At 39.7% G+C, this 21143-nt stretch overlaps 2 protein-coding genes across 2 annotated transcripts; one reads left to right on the plus strand and one right to left on the minus strand.

The window, feature by feature from the left end:
- Positions 1-462: 462 nt before the first annotated feature.
- LOC127953244 (RNA-binding protein with serine-rich domain 1) lies at positions 463-4590 on the minus strand. Its single transcript, XM_052552248.1, has 7 exons — positions 4446-4590; positions 3350-3502; positions 3082-3267; positions 2902-3007; positions 2178-2331; positions 1312-1456; positions 463-1049 (listed from the first exon to the last, which is right to left on the minus strand). Coding segments are annotated over exons 1-7 (852 nt in total). The 5' UTR covers positions 4448-4590; the 3' UTR covers positions 463-943.
- Positions 4518-8817, plus strand: LOC127953243 (uncharacterized). The gene is made up of 4 exons (XM_052552247.1): positions 4518-4746; positions 5832-6478; positions 7210-7356; positions 7534-8817. The coding sequence occupies exons 2-4, from the start codon at positions 5882-5884 to the stop codon at positions 8395-8397; spliced, it is 1608 nt and encodes a 535-aa protein (XP_052408207.1). The 5' UTR covers positions 4518-4746; positions 5832-5881; the 3' UTR covers positions 8398-8817.
- Positions 8818-21143: the final 12326 nt, after the last annotated feature.

Here is a 21143-nt window from a genome sequence, read left to right on the forward strand (position 1 = left end):
GATATTAAGTAAAGATCATGTTCCATGAAGATATACCATAAACGTATCAAAACTTAATTTTTGATTACTAATATGCATTCCTCTTCATTTGGGAAACTTTAAAAGGCGATTTTCTCAGTATTTAGATTTTTTTGCACCCTCAGATTCCAGATTTTTAAATAGTTTTATCTCAGCCAGATATTGTCCTAACATATTTCCCCTATTTTATATTATATGAAAAGGCTGATGTATCAAATGAGATGTACAACAAAAAACACCTTTCTTTTACATTTTCTATAAAAGGTTCAATAAATTATTAAATTTTTAAACATATGCTTTTCTGACTATGATTTCATATTTCAGGCTTTGCAAGGTTAAAAAAAGAACTGAACATTTATGAAAATGTCACTATTTGTGTTTTAAAGGAATAAAGTCACAAAGGTTTGGAACAGTATAAGGTTGAGGAAATGACAGCAGTGAGGATTTTTGTTGATAAACTGGTTTATTGATTTTCCATTTTCAATCTTACAGATCATTCGATTTTACGGGATTAGAAGGCGATCTTGAGTTGAATTTTGTGGAACTGCTTATGTAACTAACAAAAGCAAGTCAGTGAGCAAATGCTTACTTTTGGATAAAAAAAAAAAAAGTTCTGCTTTTTAATCCCATAAAGAAAAATGTTAAAAACTGGATTTCTCAAAACAAAAGCACAATACAAAAAAGAAGGGGGGAAAAAAAAGTCACGGTAAAATGGAGTATCTAGTACAAACCCAGTGAGTGTACAAACACTGAAGCAATAAAACCAAACACATACACCCTAACATCGGTGTTACCAGACAGGGCTTTTACGCTCAATCCTGAGGTACTAGAGAAAAGGGAAAACACTTGGGACTATTTGAGTCACTTTCAACTAAAATACGAGCGGGCCAAAAAGACAAGCCACTAGTGAGAATGGAGCATCTCGCTAACGGGACGAGTTAGAACTGGAGCGGGAACGATGTCGTCTGCGACCCGGAGACCTGGAGCGGGAACGTCTCCTCACCGGCGAGCGTCGTCTCGGAGAACGAGACCTGCGGAAAGGACGAAGTGTCGGTTCACGATAAATCAGACGTGATTAATAACCTGCTCAAACACACAAGGTAGTCTGACTACTCCTTGAAACACAAGGATGAATAAACAGAAATGCAAGGTGAAAGGACAGATCTGACCGTCGCAGACAGTGTGACGGAGATCAAATTTATGTCTGTGAGAGAACTGGTTGGATTGGTTCCCATCGACCTGCACAGAAAACACAGCATACCAGCAGGACTGAAAGACATTAGGAAAGCCAACCTTCTCCTCATGCGAGGCGGTGTGCGGCGCCACATGGGAGGCGGAGGAGGCATGCGGCGCGGAGGAGGAGACGGTCTTCTCGGGGCGGGGCGTATCCTCTGGGCCAGGACAGCTGTGGCTGTGATTTCCTGACCGTCGATCTGACCTGAGGACAGTAATGGAGTATTAAAAATCCCTTCAAATGAACTGAACCACAGTCACCTGATCTGTTTTTTGTTAAACAAGCTGAAACTGAGAAATGTGACTTGCCAACTAGCTAAAATATGTGTTTTTTGGTAACACTAATTAATGCATTCATTAACTTAACAATGAGCAAGACATTGGTTACAGAATTTATTAATCTTTGTAAATTAGGGTAGTTAATTAAAATGCCACTGTTCATTGTTAGCTCATAGAAGCTTTCGATTTTATACAATTGTGCACTCATGATTTTTCTAGAATAACTTTTGCTGCCAAATTATCCACTAACCTAGCTCATAATAGTATTTTTGTCAAATTATGATTATGTATGTATTTCTTTCAGTTATTTTTAATTAAAATTAAGTTCAACACACAAAAGAGTGAAGATCAGTTCAACAGAAGTACAGAAATACTACATTGATTTAAAAATAAATAAACTGTGCTGGTTTTGGAAAGGAATCAGCCGATACACACCGAATTTTTTTTTTTATAGATATGAAAAAAATGCTATCGCTGCATCCCTAAAATGAGCCTTACTGTAAAGTGGTATAATTTTTAAAAATGTTTTATTTTAGTTAACCTTTGTTTCAAGTAACAAACATGTTTTTATGGTTTTAGTTAACAGCAGAAACCCTGAAACGGATTCATTTGTTATTTTGTTTTGTTTTTTATCCCCCCACACAAACCTCCATCCATGTGTTTGAGGGCTTTCTGGGCGTCCTCTGGAGACTCAAACTCCACATAAGCATAACCCTTTGACAGATTCGGGTGCAAACGGTCCGGGGGCATGTCAATCATCTTGATCTTTCCATAAGTCGAGAAGATCTCTTGAATATGTTCCTACAGGAAATCAAAAACAGAAACAGATCATCAATTAGCAATACAACAGAGATGAGCAACGAAGTCAGGATAAGTGCGGATGCACCAATACCAGTACCAGTGCAAATGTGCTTTTGAGTCTGCTGTTTGAGTAATAATTAAAAGTAGGTGTGTGTGTGTGTGTGTTTTAGGTTACAGATTTTATGAAATTGTATATATCAAATGATGCATTATTAATAATGCATAAATTTGGATACATTTCTGAACATTATATAAAGCCGATTTTGAATTTGTTTGATTTTGTTGACATTAGAGCTAAAGGTTTTACAAGGGAATTTTAGATATCACTATCACCACATAAATCTGAAAATACTATCAAACACCATGTTTTTATGGAAAATGATATGGTATGAATGATAAAGAAACCCTTCTCTAAGAACCAACAGAATATAAGGAGGAATAAAACTGGAAAGTTCATGTAATAGCTACAAAAAAAAAAAAAAATGGAGACTTCAAGCTCAAATCTACAGACACAAATAAATCGTAAAATATAATAATTAAATAAAAACACTTAAATCCATTTGTGTGTACCTTGGTGACGTTCCTGGTGAGTCTTCCCAGATGAAGTTTGGTGGGTTTGGGGCTCGGGCTCCTCCTCTTCCTCTCTTTCTCATCAGTCCGTTTTTGTGATTTGGACCTGGTTAAAAGCACAGGTTAAGTGCCATGCCTGGTTTTCTCATGTCTGAAATGTGAAAAAAGCCCAGAACCTACTTTGACCGCGAGCGGCGTCGGTTGTCGTGGCGGCGGCGGCTCGGGCTGGGAGACCCGGAGGACCCGGATGAACTAGATGACCGAGAGGAACTGGAGGACCCGGAGCGGCTGGAACCAGAGGAAGAGCTGGAGCCGCTGGACGAGCCGGAACTGGAGCCGGAGCTGCTGCTGGAGCTGGAGCTGGACCTGAGGTCGAATGATATACACGTGTTCAGAAAAGAGTCAAAGTATCACACAAACATGAGTCCTGACCTCCATCCCCTCTGACCTGCTGCTGCTGCCAGTGGATTTGCTGCGGCGCTTGCGGATCTTGTCTCGGCCGCGCTCCTTCTCCGCTCCCTCTTTCCCAGCAGCCTTCTCCTTCCCTCGTTCCCTGGGTTTGTCCTCCGAACGCTCCCTGCGCTTGGTTGGTGATGGAGCCCTGTGTGAAAAAGAGTCACATTTATTTAAAACAGTCTGCAGCAACAGATATATGATGAGAATTATTATTATTAATGACCACAATAAGCTCTCCTATAAAGACCATTATTATGACCCTCTTTAATATTACACTTCAGGTTTTAGTCATCAAAACTTGTATAAAATTTAGTAGCGAATGAAAAATGTGAAGTGAGTGCTAAAAACTCTCTTAAAGGAAGCAAATGATTTAGAAAGAGGAAGAAAAAGGGTGAAGTTACGAACAATAACCAAAATAAAAGGAAAAATTTCTAATTATAGTTGCGTTATTATGATGTTCCTCATTATAATAATTTTTCACATTTAAGTCACCCAATTTTGTATAAAACTTTAAATTTGTTCAATTTAAGCATTCAGTTTTATGCATTTTATGTATTGATAAATGCCGAGAACCAAAATAATTCTATGCACAATTTTATACTGAAGCATCGAGATGACTTTTTTTTTACTTTTTGTTTCAATGCAGTGCACCACATAAAAAAATGCAAATCAGATAGTTTAATTTAAGAATATTCCAACAATATAAAATAATATTTTTAAATGAATGTAGTAACGTTAAATCAATCATTTATGTAATTCACCAAAGGCATTCAATGTGCATGCCAACAAATACAACTCGTGGAAACTCCTAACGTTTTTTAAATAGTGCAAGTATAAATAGTGCATGAGAATAAATAAAACAGTCAAATTATTTATAGGAAGTACGTTACGTTTATCATTATTGATTCGGTGAATTCAACGCGCTGAGCTAATGCTAATCCCGCCGATATTGAACCCGATTACGCAAAATGTAAAAATAAACAAATAATAATAGTCGCTAGCATCTCTCTGAGTGTACTCAACCTCATACACGACGGAAAAACAATGCCATATTATGAATATCGTTCTAAATAAAGGGTCAAACTTACATGATGAACGGGCAAGCGCTACACACTCAACGTCGTGCGTAACTACCGTCGCGTCTTTATGACGTTTGCGTGAGGACGCAGGCGTGACGCCGCTGATCCTGCGACAGGCGCACGGAGGCTGAGGGTCCGTTAACGCAACGGTCGTAAAGTAAACCACTAATGTGTGCATTTCAAAGAAACATACTGCTGTTGTGTCGATAATATCAGAAGCACGTCATGGATATGCACACAAGCATGTGTGTTTACAATGGAGCAGATCGTCTCTTTGAACATAAATAACAGAAGAGCACAGGCGCAGTAGGTGAGAGATGCTTGGTTTCCATTGTTTTTGTTTACGTTACTTGATCACTTCGTAGTGTCGCTTCATCCGTCTACACTTGCTCCCTGCAACAAATGTGTTGCAGCTGGTCTAAGCTTTTTGAAAAACTGCTTAAACCAGTCTAAGGTGGTTGGGTGTTCCTGGTGGCCTGTGTTCCTGGGGTTTGGGGTACAAAAAAAAAAAAAAAAAAACACAGTCTGAAACGTGATAGCATTACTGTTTGAAAATATAAACAAATAATGAACAGTACGCATATACATATATTAGTATTTGCATACTGCCTGTTATTAGTTTATACAGTATTTGTACATTATACAGTAATGCTATAACGTTTCAAACTGGCGTGTGTGTGAGTCTCTCTCTCTCTCTCTCTCTCTCTCTCTCTCTATATATATATAAATTCAAAATGAAATGCAATTGAAATGAGTTGTGTGTATATAATATTTAACGTTTATTTGATTTTTATATTTATTTTAACTGTATGTATTTTTTTTTTTTGTTTCCCTTTTATTTAAATGTAACCCTGGATCCACTTTATTATTTAATTTGAAAATGAAATTAAAGTAACGAATATAACAATTATGTTCAAGTATTGTCAAAACATTATAAAACATTATATTCATCAGCTAAATCCAATCAGTGTTTTTGTTGTTATTTTTTCATTATTGTGTGTTTGTGTTGTTGTTTAATTTTTGTTTCAGTTGTAGTAATTTTTTATACATCAAGTGAAAATAATTTAAAATGAGAAATTGTATCCATCCATCCATCGTTTTTTTTATTTTATATATATATATATATATATATATTGTGGTTAACATTATTTTATTTCAAGTAGCAAAAATGTCTTTAATGGTTTTGTTTCTTAGTTTTAGCTTTAGTTAAACCCTGAATCCAGCAAAAACCCTCTTACTTTTTAATTCATTATTTTGTGTGTTTGTGTGTTTAAAGATCTGTTAACCCTATACACGACTGAAAATTAAAATTGTGTGTGTGTATGTGATATAAAAACTACTAACAAGGAGCAGCAGTTTTTCAGGGAACATCATTTGTTTTTGCATTGATTTCAGGATCTACTCGAACAACCAGTTTTTTTAGTGTCAGTGCTGTGGTCTCCAGCATGGGCAGACTGGACGACGCTGCCAAGCGTAAGGTGGTGGAGCTGCGGGAAGCAGGTTTGAGCTTCCGTAAAATCAAAGCCGTGCTGGAGCTGGAGAACATCAAGGTGTCAGCGCAGGCCATCTACCTTTTCCTGAAGGAGTTTCAGGGCAGAGCTCGAAAGAAGGACGGAGCAGCTGCGAACAGCAGTCATTCGGTGCCGACGTCAGCGAGGGAGGTGGGCAGCTCTGAGACTCGGCCGGCCGGCTGGAGCGATCAGCAGCTCAGAAACCTCCTCAGAGAAGCTTCTCGAGTCGCTGCCTCCCAGCAGGCCGGGGCGTCCTCCGATGGGAGAGGAGGACAGTCCTCCAGGACGGGTTCAGCAGGCATAAGAGAGGCACAAGGAGGGGAAAAAGATGAGGATATCCGGATTGTCAGCGTCACCTCGTTGGCACAGGGTACACAGCACACTGGCGTCCAAGGGCCACGTTCAGGAGTGGGAACCGGAGCGATGAGTGGTGCTAATTATGTAAGACGACGACACACACCTTCACCTGCCAATCCTGTGCTAGTGGCTCGCAAACGACTGCTGGACAAGGCTTTGCTCCATAGAGCACGGGTGGGTGCAGTGTACTGATATACATTACATTTACATACACCACTATACAAAAGTAAAAAAAAAAATTATATATATATATATATATATATATTTTTTTTTTTTTTTTTATTTTTTATTTTTTTTTTTTATTCGGCAAGAATACATTAAATTAATCAGAAATGACTGTGAAGACATTTATAATGTTACAAATTCCATACACTTAAAATACAGTTATTTTCAAATACATTTTAAATGTATTTAAATTTACATTTAAATGCTGTCCTTTTGAGTTTTGAGGATCCTGAAAAAAAAAGAAATCATGATTTTCAGAAAAATATTAAGCAGGGTTTATAACATTGATAATGATCCAAAAAAATATTAGAATGATTTCTAAAGAATCTTGTGACTCTGAAGAAATGTTTAGTACAGTAATATAAAGCAAATTTGAATTGTAATGCATTTAAAAATTATTGGATGATTACATTGCATCAAAGTACATTATATTTACAATAAAAATGACTGTATTACAGTAATTAAATTCAAATTACATAATAATGCACTTAAAAAAAATATATATATATGTAATTTTTATATATATATATATATATATATATATATATATATATATATATATATACGTATATATATATATATATGTATTTATACATATATATATATATATATATAAATTCTGTTTAATTTTTGTGGCTCTGTTTTACCTTGATGTTTTATCTTGCATGTGTTTTGTGAAGGTCAGAGACGGCGTTCCTCAGAGCGGCCAGCAGGTGTCGCTGTCAATGAGAAGAGACCCATCTTGTTTCTCTGGATCTGAAGGCAGGAAGCTTGCTTTAGCTCAGACATCATCTTATGACCTGACTACAGCCAGGCCTCCAAACATAGTGAGTTATGAAACATCATTAATCCAATGCTTTTATGATTAGAGATAGATAGAATAAACTTTAATAACCAATAACAATTATTGTAACATTGACAATATTGGTGTTTCTTTTGTTATTATGATTATTATTTTTCAGCAGTGTATAGATTGAGGGCTTAAATAAATCTTTATTTCCCAGAGATCATTGCACCAAGGATCCAGTCCTCACAGGAGGTGGATGCACCAGCGGGTTAGCGCTCCCGTTCGTGCTCCTCAACACCCTCCGCGTGTTGGCATCCGCATATCCGACTCATCCACCACTGGGACAACGTCCCAAAATCCAGCCCCCCCTGCACGGGTACAAAACATGACCAACCAGCCCTCACCTCCTCCCCAGCGGTGCGGCCTGGACCCTGGAGCCGTGAGCGGCCTGCAGGAACAGATCCAGCTGTTGGGCTCCGAGCTGAGAAGTTTGGGACTGGCGCTGAGGATGATGGTGGACCATCAGGGCCGACTGGAGAGAGAACAAGCCCAGCAGACTCAAGTCCAGAAGCAGATCCTCAGCACCCTGCAAGACCTCGCATCCAAATACGACCCTCTGCAGTCTGCGTCTGCACCGGCGTCTTGTTCCCTGGCCTCCTCTGCGCCCTTCGGCCAGACTGCGGCCGGTCAGGGCGCTTACGCTCAGTGCAGCCAAGCTCAGACACGATACAACGAAATCCATGATTCTGGCCTAGAGAGCATTGAGGTGTTTTCTCTAGACCAGCTCAGCCCACCCAGCATGAATGGGTTTCAGCAGTGCCCGACCTCCGGGGGGCCCCCGTTCACCCACACACAAGCACGCACGCCAACATACACACACACACACTCTCAAACATTTGCACCCCAGTACACACAGCCACACACAGACTCCTTTACAGGGATGGATGATAAATCAGTAGACATGCCCTCCACCAGTACAGACGGGTCATTCCTGGCCTGTAGCCCCCCTAACCAGTCCTCTAGTCTTCCGGTTTCACCACACGAGCCCGAGCTGAACATCATTAAGGTGGAGAATGCCTAAAAATAGCTCAAATCTGTACTTCACGGTCCAAATACTTTGGATTACAGTCTATTTTATTGTGCACAACTGTTTTAGCTTCCAAGAGATTGAAACTCGTACAAAAAAAAAAAAAAAGTTTCCTATGTTTTCAGTTTTATTTAATTATACACAGTAATTTTGTCTTTTTATATGAAATATTTCAGTTTTTAAAAGAAAATAAATATCCGTAGACATAGTTTGTGCTGTTATTTTTGTATTACGGTTTATTTAAGCACAGTATCATAGTAAAACACTCACTGGTTTAGAAAATGAAAACCTGAACAGTAATAGTTTGTTGAATTATCATTTTTAGATGTTTAATACAGGTATGGTCTATTCTAATGTTTTAAGATTGAAATAGGAATGAAACTTCTGTTTTACAAATAAATATTTGATCATAAATGGTATGAATACATGTTTTTTTATGCTTCGAAATCAGCATCAGAACAGGTATAAAAATTAAATAAGACCGAAACTTTTGTATTACTTAAATGGACACATTATTATTTATTTATTTTGTTATTTACCAGCATATGCAACTTTTTTTGGTAGAGTTTGACAAAATGTTCAATAATGATAGAGTACAACATAAATATTCCACATCGTATTTTCGCCTTAGCCTTTATCACTACGGTAAGCCTATGAGATGTAGGCTAGTTGTATTTTAGTGTTTTCTGCCCTGGTGGTCTATACACAGTAGCCAGAGCAAGAGAAACATTAGATTTCTTTTGCATGTCTGACGAATTAGTTAAACCTTTATCCTATTTTCTGTGTAACATTGAGAATATCACTATAAATTGTTGCAACACCTCCGCCACGACCAGTCTGAAGGGGCTCATGCTTATAACAGTAGTTTGGCTAAGTAGATTCATTTAGACCAATATACTCACAAGAGTCTGATTAAAAAAAAACAGAAAGAAAAATTAGGCACTCAGAGTTTTTTGTATCTGAACTCTTCATGTATGAAGAGCTTGAGAGCTAACATACCAATAGCTGCTAGAATTGTGCAATGAGATGCATCTCTTCATGTGAGGAGTGTCTGTCCATTACATTAGTCACAAATGTTATTGCTAGCGATCAGTTACATGTAATGGAAAGATGTCAGTATAATTCATTAAGATCTTTAATTAACAAAATGTTAAGTTTTAATGGACTTATTCTAGTTGTTTATTCTAAAACTATTTCCACAATTTAATTAAGTTGATAAAACAATTTGTTGAGTGTATGCTTTTGAAATATATGTAGGAAGTCAGGTCTGCTATTACTCATCTCAGACAGACAGAAACCACAAAGACCTTCACAAGAGTTGCATTAGATGAGCTTGATGCATCAGGAATAATTCAGCTTTATATTGTTCCCCCTGTGCCTGAAATATGTTTCAAAATATTGACATTTACTTTGTGTTACCATGAATCTGAACAATGAGGTTCATTTTGGCTTATTTGCATCATCATCTCTTGATCGTAACAGAGTAAAACATTTTGAATCGAAGTATTGTTTTGAGCTGATGTGGTAAAATATTCTACTGGAGAAAGAGGCAATAATTCCTCCCTATGAGAAATTTAAAGTCATTGCTGTCAGGAAAAGAGATGAGAAAGATCTCTGGTGTGAAAAGCTCTGGTAACCTGAACTGTGCTCTATTCTAGGAACCGACCAAGACAAGAACAGAAGACTGGCAATGAAAGCACTGAACAAAGTGTGATGAATCTAAGATATAAGTACACATGCCAACATTTGTCCCTCTCGGTTTAATAATTATTTGTCAGAAAAAAGTATTTGTTTGCAGAATTTTAACATTATTAATTCAAAGGGATTGTATATATGCCTCTAATAAATGTTTTGTAAAATGTTTTTGTCGTTTTATGACATATTATTTTGTCATGATACTTATATCACATCACTGAACATTTAATTTATGTTTATCTAACTGACAGTGATAGTATATTAACTGCTTAATATTAAGTGACTTCCTGAGTGCAATGCTGATTTTTAATCAACTTTTATTAATCAGCTTGTGGTTTTGTTGTGGGAGGCCACATAAACACCATGTCACTTTAAATGAGCAATAGCTCATTTAGCAATAGCTCAACCTGCACAATTAGTTTCTTTCTTGGGTGTTCGTCTCATTAAATTCATTCAAAAATAAATGTTGCCAACTAGCAGAAGAATGGAAAAGAATCTTCTCAAGAGTAAACAGATGAGAAATAATTATATAAATGTACTTCGGGGCCTACATGAAGCTCATATTACTCATCTTGAGGAACAGAGAGTTTGTCCACAAGTTCTTCACAAGCCTGCTGCATTGTCAGATGGACTTAATGCAACAAAACTAATGCAGCTCTATACTGATCTCACTGTCAGATTTGTTTTTGAATGTGAATATTAGCTTTGTGATACCGTGAATCTGAAAACTGCATAAAGCAGAGGCTTTCAGTGGATACTAGTTGGTGCGCATATGATTGGCAATTAAAAATGGATACTATTTTTAAAGGATAATATTTAGTCAACACATCACTGCCATCTGAATCACCTCATTGACAAGATTTATATATTTATTTATTCATTTATTTATTATCCTTAATTTAGATAAGTCAATATATAATATACAGCCTTTCAGATATAGAGTAGTGTGTCTAAAAACATGTTGATATGAGTCTAATTGTTTTGTCTGTGAACTTGTATGAAAACATGAGTGTGGCGGGGGGCGTGGCTTAGCGAACCCTGCAGCGGGGGAGAGCGTCAGGAGATGCGCGGTGAGTGAGTGGGTTAAGCGCAAATAACGAACACCTGTCTCTGCTTGCAGTAATTGGCGTGGATAGTATAAAACACCAGGAGAAACAGGAGCGGGGAGACAGAGAAGGACTGCTGGCTGCTATACTCTTGGACCACAGAATTTATGTTTCAATTGCTGCTGAAACAGTTCTACTCCACCATCATGGAATCCATCCTCTGCACTTCAGTAACTGTCTGGTTCAGCTCAGCTTCTAAATCTGACCTCAGAAGACTACAGAGGGTAGTCCAGACTGCTGAGCGAATCATCGGTTCAACTCTCCCATCTATTCAAGAACTGTACTTATCCAGAGTGAGAAAAAGGGCTGTCAAAATCACTCTGGACCCCTCACATCCAGCACACTCCCTCTTTGAACTGTTGCCATCTGGTCGACGCTACAGAGCACTGAGCACTAGAACGACCAGACACAGGACCAGTTTCTTCCCTCAGGCAATCCATCTTATGAACAGCTGATAATAACGGCGAACACACTACACTTTATATTTATATACACACACACTTTATTTATCTAACACACATACTTAGTATACACTTAAATTTTGCACATAATATATATGTACATACATAACTTCATTTTGTAATATACCTGCCTACAATTGTCATTTGTATATTGTCATTCACTATCTACTTATTTGTATTTTTTATTCTTTTATTATGTGTTTTATGTTCTGTCACTGTCATTCTGTTGTACTGCGGAGCTTCTGTCACGAAAACAAATTCCTCATATGTGTAAACATACCTGGCAATAAAGCTCATTCTGATTCTGATTCTGATTATTTCCGTGCCCTTTTGTTTTTGTTATTATTTTTTTAAATAAAGCAGTCAGTAGTAACAGCCGACCCTGCCGTCTTCCTTCCTACACAACGAACATTGTTACACTGGTGCCGAAACCCGGGAAGGAAGATGGATGCCGCCGCCGTGCCTGTGCCCTCCGCTGCAACATTTGCGGAGCTGATTAAATCCCTCGTGGTCATGCAACATGATCAACACCAGGCCCTGCTGGACATACATCACGATCAGGAGAGGCGGTTTCAAGCCATCCTCCAAACCCAGCAGGAAGACCACGAGAGGTTCCGGAGCTGGATGGAACGGGAGGTTCGGCCGGGAGCCACGGTCCACAACAAGGCATGTTGGAGCGGCAGGGAGGTCTGGGCCGGCCTGCTGGCGCTGCGGGGATCTGGACCATTTTGTGGACAGGTGTCCTGTTATGGAGGTGGGGACGATGATCCGGGTCCCGAACGTCCCACAGGCTGCCCGCGGTCAGGCTGGGTGGTACCAAATACCTGTGAGTATCAAGGGGGGTACCTATCAGGCATTGGTGGATTCAGGATGTAACCAAACCTCAATCCATCAAAGTTTGATACAATCTGGGGCATTGGATATGAACCTCATGGTTAAAGTACGGTGTGTACAGGGGGATGTGGTTGAGTATCCTATTTTGCCAGTCGTTATCAAATTTAGGGGACAAAACCATAGTGTTGAGGTGGCAGTTAATCTGCACCTCCGGCATCCGTTAATTTTGGGGACGAATTGGCCAGCGTTTAAAGAATTATTGGGGGTTTTATGCACGGATGCCTCTTGGGGAAAGAATGCACCGGAGGGGGATGTGAGTGTGCAGGCGGGAGAGACTGAACCGGGACCACTGAGTACTGCCACAGGAGAACAGAGCGAAATTGAGATAATTTTTTCTGAGCGCGATGATTTTCCCCTGGAGCAGTCTCAGGATGAGATGCTGAAACGTGCGTTTGAACAGGTCAGGACCATCGACGGTCAGCCTCTTCATCCTGGACAGCTGCTTACCTATCCATATTTTGCAATAATAAAAAATAGGTTGTATCGAGTGACCCAAGACTCTCAGACAAAAGAAGATACAACCCATTTATTAGTTCCTAGGAGCCGCCGGGAAATGTTTTTTCAGACGCCTCATTCTAATCCAATGGCTGGTCATTTAGGACAAGGAACGACACTAAATCGCCTCATGACACGTTTTTTTTGCCCAGGCATTCACGAGAATGTGGTGGTGCAGGTGGTGCGCGGCTTGTCGTGAATGTCAGTTGGTAAACCCACCGGCCACCCCAAAAGCGCCTTTGCGCCCCCTCCCATTAATGCAGGTCCCCTTCGAGAGAATTGGCATGGAATTATTGGGCATTAAATCGATTCGAACCAGCGTCTTTCACCCACAAACGGACGGACTTAAGACAATTATTCGTAAATTCGTTCAGGAAGATGCCAAACATTGGGACAGATGGTTGGAACCTCTGTTGTTCGCTGTGCGAGAGGTCCCGCAAGCCTCCACGGGGTTTTCCCCCTTCGAGTTGCTCTATGGTCGCCAGCCCAGGGGGGTGCTGGACATCATAAGAGAGACTTGGGAGGATGGACCTTCTCAATCTAAAAACGAAATTCAGTTTGTAATGGACCTGAGAGCAAAACTAAACACTTTGGGGCGGCTCTCTAAGGAGAATTTGTTACAGGCCCAAGACAAACAGAGCCAGCTGTATAACAGGGGAACAAATTTGCGTAAATTTGCACCGGGAGATAAAGTGCTTGTATTACTCCCAACGTCAAGTTCAAAATTACTTGCAAAGTGGGAAGGACCGTTTGAGGTCACACGGCAAGTTGGAGAGCTCGATTATGAGGTAATACGCTCAGATAGGAGAGGAGCGCGTCAAATTTATCCCCTCAATCTCCTAAAAAAATGGAATGAGGGAGAATGAGTGATGCTGGTGACGGTGATTAGTGGAGAGGATGATCTTGGACCAGAAGCGAATATAAAAAACAATCTCTCACTCGAGACAGAGCCGTGCGTGGTGGTTCGCAGCCGGCCATATCGCTTGCCTGAAAACAAGAAAAAAATAGTTCAGGAATAATTAGGTGCGATGCTTGAAATGGGGGTAATAGAAGAATCCAACAGTAACTGGGCAAGCCCGATAGTTTTGGTTCCTAAGACGGACGGCTCAGTGCAGTTCTGTGTGGATTTTCGAAAGGTGAATGCTGTGTCGAAATTCAACGCATATCCAATGCCACGGGTTGATGAATTGCTTGACCAGCTCGGTACGGCTCGTTTTTTTTCCACATTGGACTTAACAAAGGGTTATTGGCAGATCCCCTTGTCTCCATTATCCAGAGAAAAAAACACTTTCACGACACCGTTTGGATTACACCAATTTGTTACACTACCACACCGGGTGTTCGGCGTGCCAGCTATGTTTCAGCGACTGATGGACAGGGTGTTGCGGTCCCATGGTGCATATACTGCTGCCTATTTAGATGATATCATTATATTTAGTAATGACTGGCAGTGGCATATGCAGCATGTCAGGGCGGTACTGAGGTCGCTGAGAGGGGCTGGGCTCATGGGCAACCCGAAGAAGTGTGCGATTGGGCGCGTGGAGGTAAAGTATCTGGGTTTTCACTTGGGACATGGGCAGGTGCGTCCCCAAATTGATAAAACTGCAGCAGTTGTGACCTGTCCGCATCCCAAGACCAAAAAGGAGGTGAGACAGTTCTTGGGGCTGGCAGGATATTATAGAAGGTTTCTGCCTAATTATTCGGACCTCAGTGGACAGAGCCGTGCCAGCAGGCGTTTACCCAGGTGAAGGCTGCTCTATGTGGTGGGCCGTTGCTTCACTCTCCTGATTTCTCTCTCACTTTTTTGTTGCAGACGGACGCGTCGGACAGGGGGCTGGGTGCTGTCCTGGCCCAGGAGATAGAGGGTTGAGGAACGGCCGGTGCTGTACATTAGTCGCAAGCTCTCTAAGAGAGAGACTAAGTACAGCACCGTGGACAAGGAGTGTTCGGCCATCAGGTGGGCCGTCCTCACCCTCCGCTATTATCTCCTGGGATGGGAATTCACCCTCTGTTCGGACCACGCTCCCCTGCAGTGGCTCCACCGCATGAAGGATACCAACGCGCGGATCACTCGTTGGTATCTAGCTTTACAGCCTTTTAAGTTCAAGGTGGTCCACAGGCCAGGTGTTCAGATGGCTGTGGCCGATTTCCTCTCCAGGAATGGTGGGGGGGTGGGGGGCTGCAGGCCAGATGGCCCCCTGGCCTGAGTCGGGCGGTGGGGGTATGTGGCGGGGGGGCGTGGTTTAGCTGATATATATATATATATATATATATATATATATATATATATATACAGCCATGTGATTTGCAATGCCAACCACAATTAACAGGCGAAATTATTGAGTCAATTTCTGCATCAGGGCACATAATTTGTGAAAGATTCAGAGTGCCTCTGAATTGTGAAACAGAGGGGGGCGAGGTGCTGAGGCATGCCTTTCTCTACACCCCTGCATGTCCAGTGCTTTTGATGGGGAGAGATTTATTGTGCAAACTAAATAAGACACTGATTGCAGACTCTGGGGGTGTCCGAGTGGCAGAGAAAGAGCAGATTTGCTGTCTGCAGGCAGAACCAAAATGGGCATATGAATGGAACATCAGAAATTCAGATTGGGCTGGAATGATGTGTGAACTGGCTAGAAACACTGTGAGAGTCTGGGAAGTGTTTATGTCAGAGTGCAAGCATGAAATCGAGGTAGAGAGAGTTGTGGTACCCATTGACAAAAGAGAAAGGGAAAATCATTGCATGACAATTATATGTGCCTCAGATAATCATCCAGCTTTAGCAGAAGTGCCACCATCAGAGTTATGGGCAAAACACAAATGTGATGAGGGTTTAATTAAAGGATGTGAACCAGTTGTGGTCACCCCAAAATCTGATTACAGACCTTGTCAACGTCAACACCCTCTAAAACCAGAGGCAATTCTTGGTATAAAACCAGTGTTTGAGTTACTATTAAGAGAGGAAATAATGATGTCATGCAATGATTCTCCAGTTCGCACTCCAAATTTTCTTGTAAAAAAAAAAGATAAGGGATGAGGATCAGCCCACAGAGTGGCGATTTGTACAGGATTTACAGGATGTGAATGCTGCTGTCAGACAAAGAGCTCCATCAGTGCCAAATCCATACACAATTTTGTCACAATCACCACAAGATGCAACATTCTTCTCAGTGGTAGATTTGGCAAATGCATTTTTTTTTAGTGTGCCAGTTAATAAAGACAGCCAATTCTGATTTGCATTTGAATTTGAGGGCAAAGGTTACAACAAAAGCCCTAAGAAGGAGTTTGGAACCTTTGACCCTGACAGCAGGTGCAGCTCTGTTACAGTATGTGGGTGATCTTTGCTTGTGTGCGATTGATGAGCTTAAATGTGTAACTGTCTGAAAAAGGGGTTAAAGCTATAAGAGAAGTCCCAAAACCAGTAACAAAGAAACAAATGCTTAAAATGTTTGGGAATGTGTTCCTATTGTAGAACATCTATTCCAAATTATGTGATTTTTGAGCTACCCCTGAGAGCCCTGAGAGGGAAGGGGTTGAATTTATGTGACAGGATTGAGTGAACAGAGAAAGCGGAAGAGGCATTTCTGAACATTAAAGTTCAGCTGTCTGTTGCGCCAACTCTAGGCTTGCCAGCCCCAAATAAACCCTTTGTTCAGATGGTTGATGAGAAAAATGGATTTATGACTTCTGTATTGTTGCAGCATTATGGAGACAAACTGAGACCTGTGGCATATTTTTCCAGCAAATTAAACCCAGTTGCAGCAGACCTGCCACACAGTCTGAGGGTGGTGGCAGCTGCTGAGAAGGCTGTGATGCTGTCTAGAGAATTCGTAGGTTACTCTGATCTGACATTGATGGTGCCTCACGCAGTGTCCATGATTTTGCAGAAACAGAAAACATCACACTTATCAACAGCTCGATGGTTAAGATATCATACTATTTTGCTTGATGTGCCTAATATCACTGTTAAGCGATGCACAACCTTGAATGTTACTACTTTCCTTCCAACAGAAGAGGATGGGGAAGAGCATCATTGTTGTTTAACAGCACTTGAACAAGTGTGTACGCCACGTCCAGACCTGAATGATGTGCCACTCGAAAATGTCCTATTTGTGGATGGCTCAGCTTTTAAAGATCCACAAACAGGCCTGAATAAGGTTGGTTATGCGATAACAACTGAATTTGACATTGTGGCCTCTGGCTCATTGCCATCAAATTATTCAGCACAAGCAGCTGAGCTTGTGGCATTAACAGAAGCATGCAAACTAATGACAGACAAATATGTAACAATTTACACAGATTCACGCTATGCATTTGAGGTTACTCATTAGTTTGGTGCGCTGTGGAAACACAGCAAGTTTTTAAAGTCAGATGGACAACCAATACTAAATGCAGCCCTTGTGGCAGATTTGCTAGATGCTATTTTGCTGCCAGAAAAGAAAGCCATTTATAAATGCGCAGCACATACTAATAACAAAGATTCTGTAGCTACAGTAAACGCCAGAGCAGACGAAGCGGCGAAGGCTGCGGCATCTCAGCAGACAAAATCATCAGAGTGTACTTTGTTATCTGAAAATAACCCTGACATTTCTTCATCTTTACAGGGCATGCAGACATTTGCAACAGGGCAGGAGAGAGATAAATGGAAACTTAGTGGTTGTACGATGGTGAAATATATGTAGGAAGTCAGGTCTGCTATTACTCATTTCAGACAGACAGAAACCACAAATACCTTCACAAGAGTTGCATCAGATGAGCTTGATTCATCAGGAATAATTCAGCTCTATATTGATCTCACTGTGCCTGAAATGTTTCTAAATATTAACATTTACTTTGTGGTACCATGAATCTGAACAATGAGGTTCAAATTCATTGGCTTATGTACATCATCATCTCTTGATCGTAACAGAGTAAAACATTTTGAATCTAAGTATTGTTTTGAGCTGATGTGGCAAAATATTCTACTGGAGAAAGAGGAGCCATCTCCTCCCTATGAGAAATTTAAAGTCATTGCTGTCAGGAAAAGAGATGAGAAAGATCTCTGGTGTGAAAAGCTCTGGTAACCTGAACTGTGTTCTATTCTAGGAACCGACCAAGACAAGAACAGAAGACTGGCAATGAAAGCACTGAACAAAGTATGTTGAATCTAAGATATAAGTACACATGCCAACATTTGTCCCTCTTGGTTTAATACTTATTTGTCAGAAAACAGTATTTGTTTGCAGAATTTTAACATTATTAATTCAAAGGGATTGTATATATGCCTCTAATAAATGTTTTGTAAAATATTTTTGTCATTTTATGACATATTGTGGATTAGCGATGTCCTGGATGCCCTGCTTACATATCTCTATTTCTGTACATCTTCAACAGTTTCCATCTTGTACCATTATTACACATTTTGAGGAGATCAGGCAGAGAATATCTGGCCTTCATGTTAGACAAACAGGAACTCAAGAGTTCGTCCGATGTGAAACAGCACAAACACCAGATCTCCACAAGTGATTATGATCTAAACTACACGCACCACAGTCACGCTATTATTTCTTAAACCACAAGAGGACAATGAATCATTTATTCACCATTTATGTGTGTACTAACAGTGATTGAAGATGTTTAGTGTTTAACATTTTACAAATTACACCAACAAGAAATTAAAATGGTACTCTCTTCATTTTTTGTTAATGGATGCTTTAACAAATCGAAATAAAAACCAAACGGCATGCTATAATACAGCATATCGAGAATGAAACGTTACATTTAATAAAAAATGTATTAATTTTTGTTGTTGTTGTTGTTATTTTTTTAAAGAGCACCCACTGATGCATTCACCTCCTGTGAGAAACGCATTACAGTTTTATAGTATGGTAGTCATAATTTACAACGTACACAAAATACCTTTCTGCAACTTTGGATGATACTTTTACTCTGACGAAGCATCAGACCCGTTCTCACGAAAACCCCTTTGTGATTGTCACATTTCACTGAGAATACTGAGAGGTTTGACAAACAAACTTTAATGCAATAGAAGAGCTTTCATTGTTTTAATTAGGTTAAGTTATTTATTTTTATATTTGTATGCATTTGAAATATTTGATAGGTTTTATAAATGAGCATAATACTTATCAAAGACAGACAGGAACTCAGAGTTTGACCTGCTTGAACCAAACAGACCTTGACCACACAGTGTTGCATCAGATGAGCTTGATGCATCAGGATTAATTCAGCTCTATTTGATCTCACTGTGTTTTGAAATACATTTCTAAATGTGAATATTTAGTTTGTGTTACCACAAATCTGAAAATATGAATCTGAACTAAGAGGTTCATTTGGGCTCAGTTGCATCTCCTCTCTTGATCATAAAGCAGAAATGGATTATTAGTTTAGTACACATTACTTCCAGTTGAATCACCTCCTTTACAAGATTTAAAAAATGTAGATGGGTTGTTATATACTGAATGGCCTTTCAGATATAGAGTAAAAGCCTTTATAAGACTTGAACCTTAGACACGTTGGTCTTCTGAGATAGGGACAATACACACACAGTGTATTAAGATACAGACATCTGTTTCGATATCTCACTGAAAGAAGATTCGAGAAAAGCCTCTTCTCATCTATCTTTTTCATCCACTTCCTTCCTCCCACCCATCTCCCTTCACTTAACTCACACAGAATGGTCAATAGCAGAATATAATGTTCGGTGATATCCATTAGTCACGTTTGGTAGCATCTGAATTGCTTTAGTGCGACTGGTACAATGGTTTCAATCTTACGAGAAGTAGACTAACAGGTGATACAGATACTAAGAGTTTAGAGATGGGGAGCATGGGGTGAAAAATATTTTCACGCAAAAACAAAGACAAGGCATTATTTGGGAACTGGATGCATTTTATTGTTTTTCATGTTTCAGGTAGAATATTCTTAAATGGAAAAATGGAATAAAAGCCCTGCTCTGCTTAATAGAAAATAAAATAAAATATAAATTTTATCCAGTTTATCATTATTCCTGGTCTCCTTGAAAAATAGTTTATTTCTTTATTTATTTTTTGATGGTTTGGGGGATTCCAAAAGTTAGTCCCTGTCTCTGTTTGGGGGATGTTTGTTTTAGTTTGAGTACTTCGGGTGCTTCTGTATTCAGATGAGCCCAAAGCGTGGAGTGTGTCCACACACATTTTTCTGAAAGTCATGCATCTTTTACTCTTAGATTTATCTTGGAGAATTTGATATCTTGTATTGATTTTATAATATCTCTGATTTGGCCATGTAATTGGCATAATACATATTTACCAGAATGAAATACATTCAATTGTATTCTGACTTACTCTGAGATTATTGACTCTAATTGATTACATTGCTACCACATTTCTGTGTCAGGTTAGTAATGCAATTTATAATTATGCAATAATGCAATTAATTTCAAGTTTACTGTAAGGGCTAAAGTCGTGACCTCTGACTAGAAATAATGATGCTTTATTCAAGTGTGTACGGATCTATGGGGACTAAACAAAATCAGCTTTTATACATATTTACATGCATGTCTGTATGTCTTCTTAAATGGTTTTCATCATGTGCCATTACACATTTATACATTTTAAGGAGATCAGGCTGAGAATATCTGACCTTCGTGTAAGACAGACAGGATCTCAAGAGTTTGTCCAGTGTGAAACCTCACAAACACCAGACCTACACAAGTGATTATGATCTAAACACACACACACACACACACACACACACACACACACACACACACACACACACACACACACACACACACACAGAGAGAGAGAGAGAGAGAGAGAGAGAGAGAGAGAGAGACTGTCAGGGATATAAAACAGCCAATTTTCTCATCTTTTGGTTTGAGTCTCTGTCAACTCTCTATGTGGCGGACTTCTCTGATCTTCTGATCTCCTCTCATTGTTGCTCCTGAACTTCTACAAAAACTAGAAAGAAAAAACAATCTGAAAACGAAGAAAGAACAATATTCTCAGGTAAATTTGGTTTTCACATGAAAGATTAATGTACATATTGCGTTCTATTATACTCAGTGTCATTGGTTTAATATTTGTGAGGCACTGTCGTGATCTCCTCT

The sequence above is a fragment of the Carassius gibelio genome, chromosome B3, assembly GCF_023724105.1.
Source record: "Carassius gibelio isolate Cgi1373 ecotype wild population from Czech Republic chromosome B3, carGib1.2-hapl.c, whole genome shotgun sequence".
NCBI lineage: Eukaryota > Metazoa > Chordata > Actinopteri > Cypriniformes > Cyprinidae > Carassius > Carassius gibelio.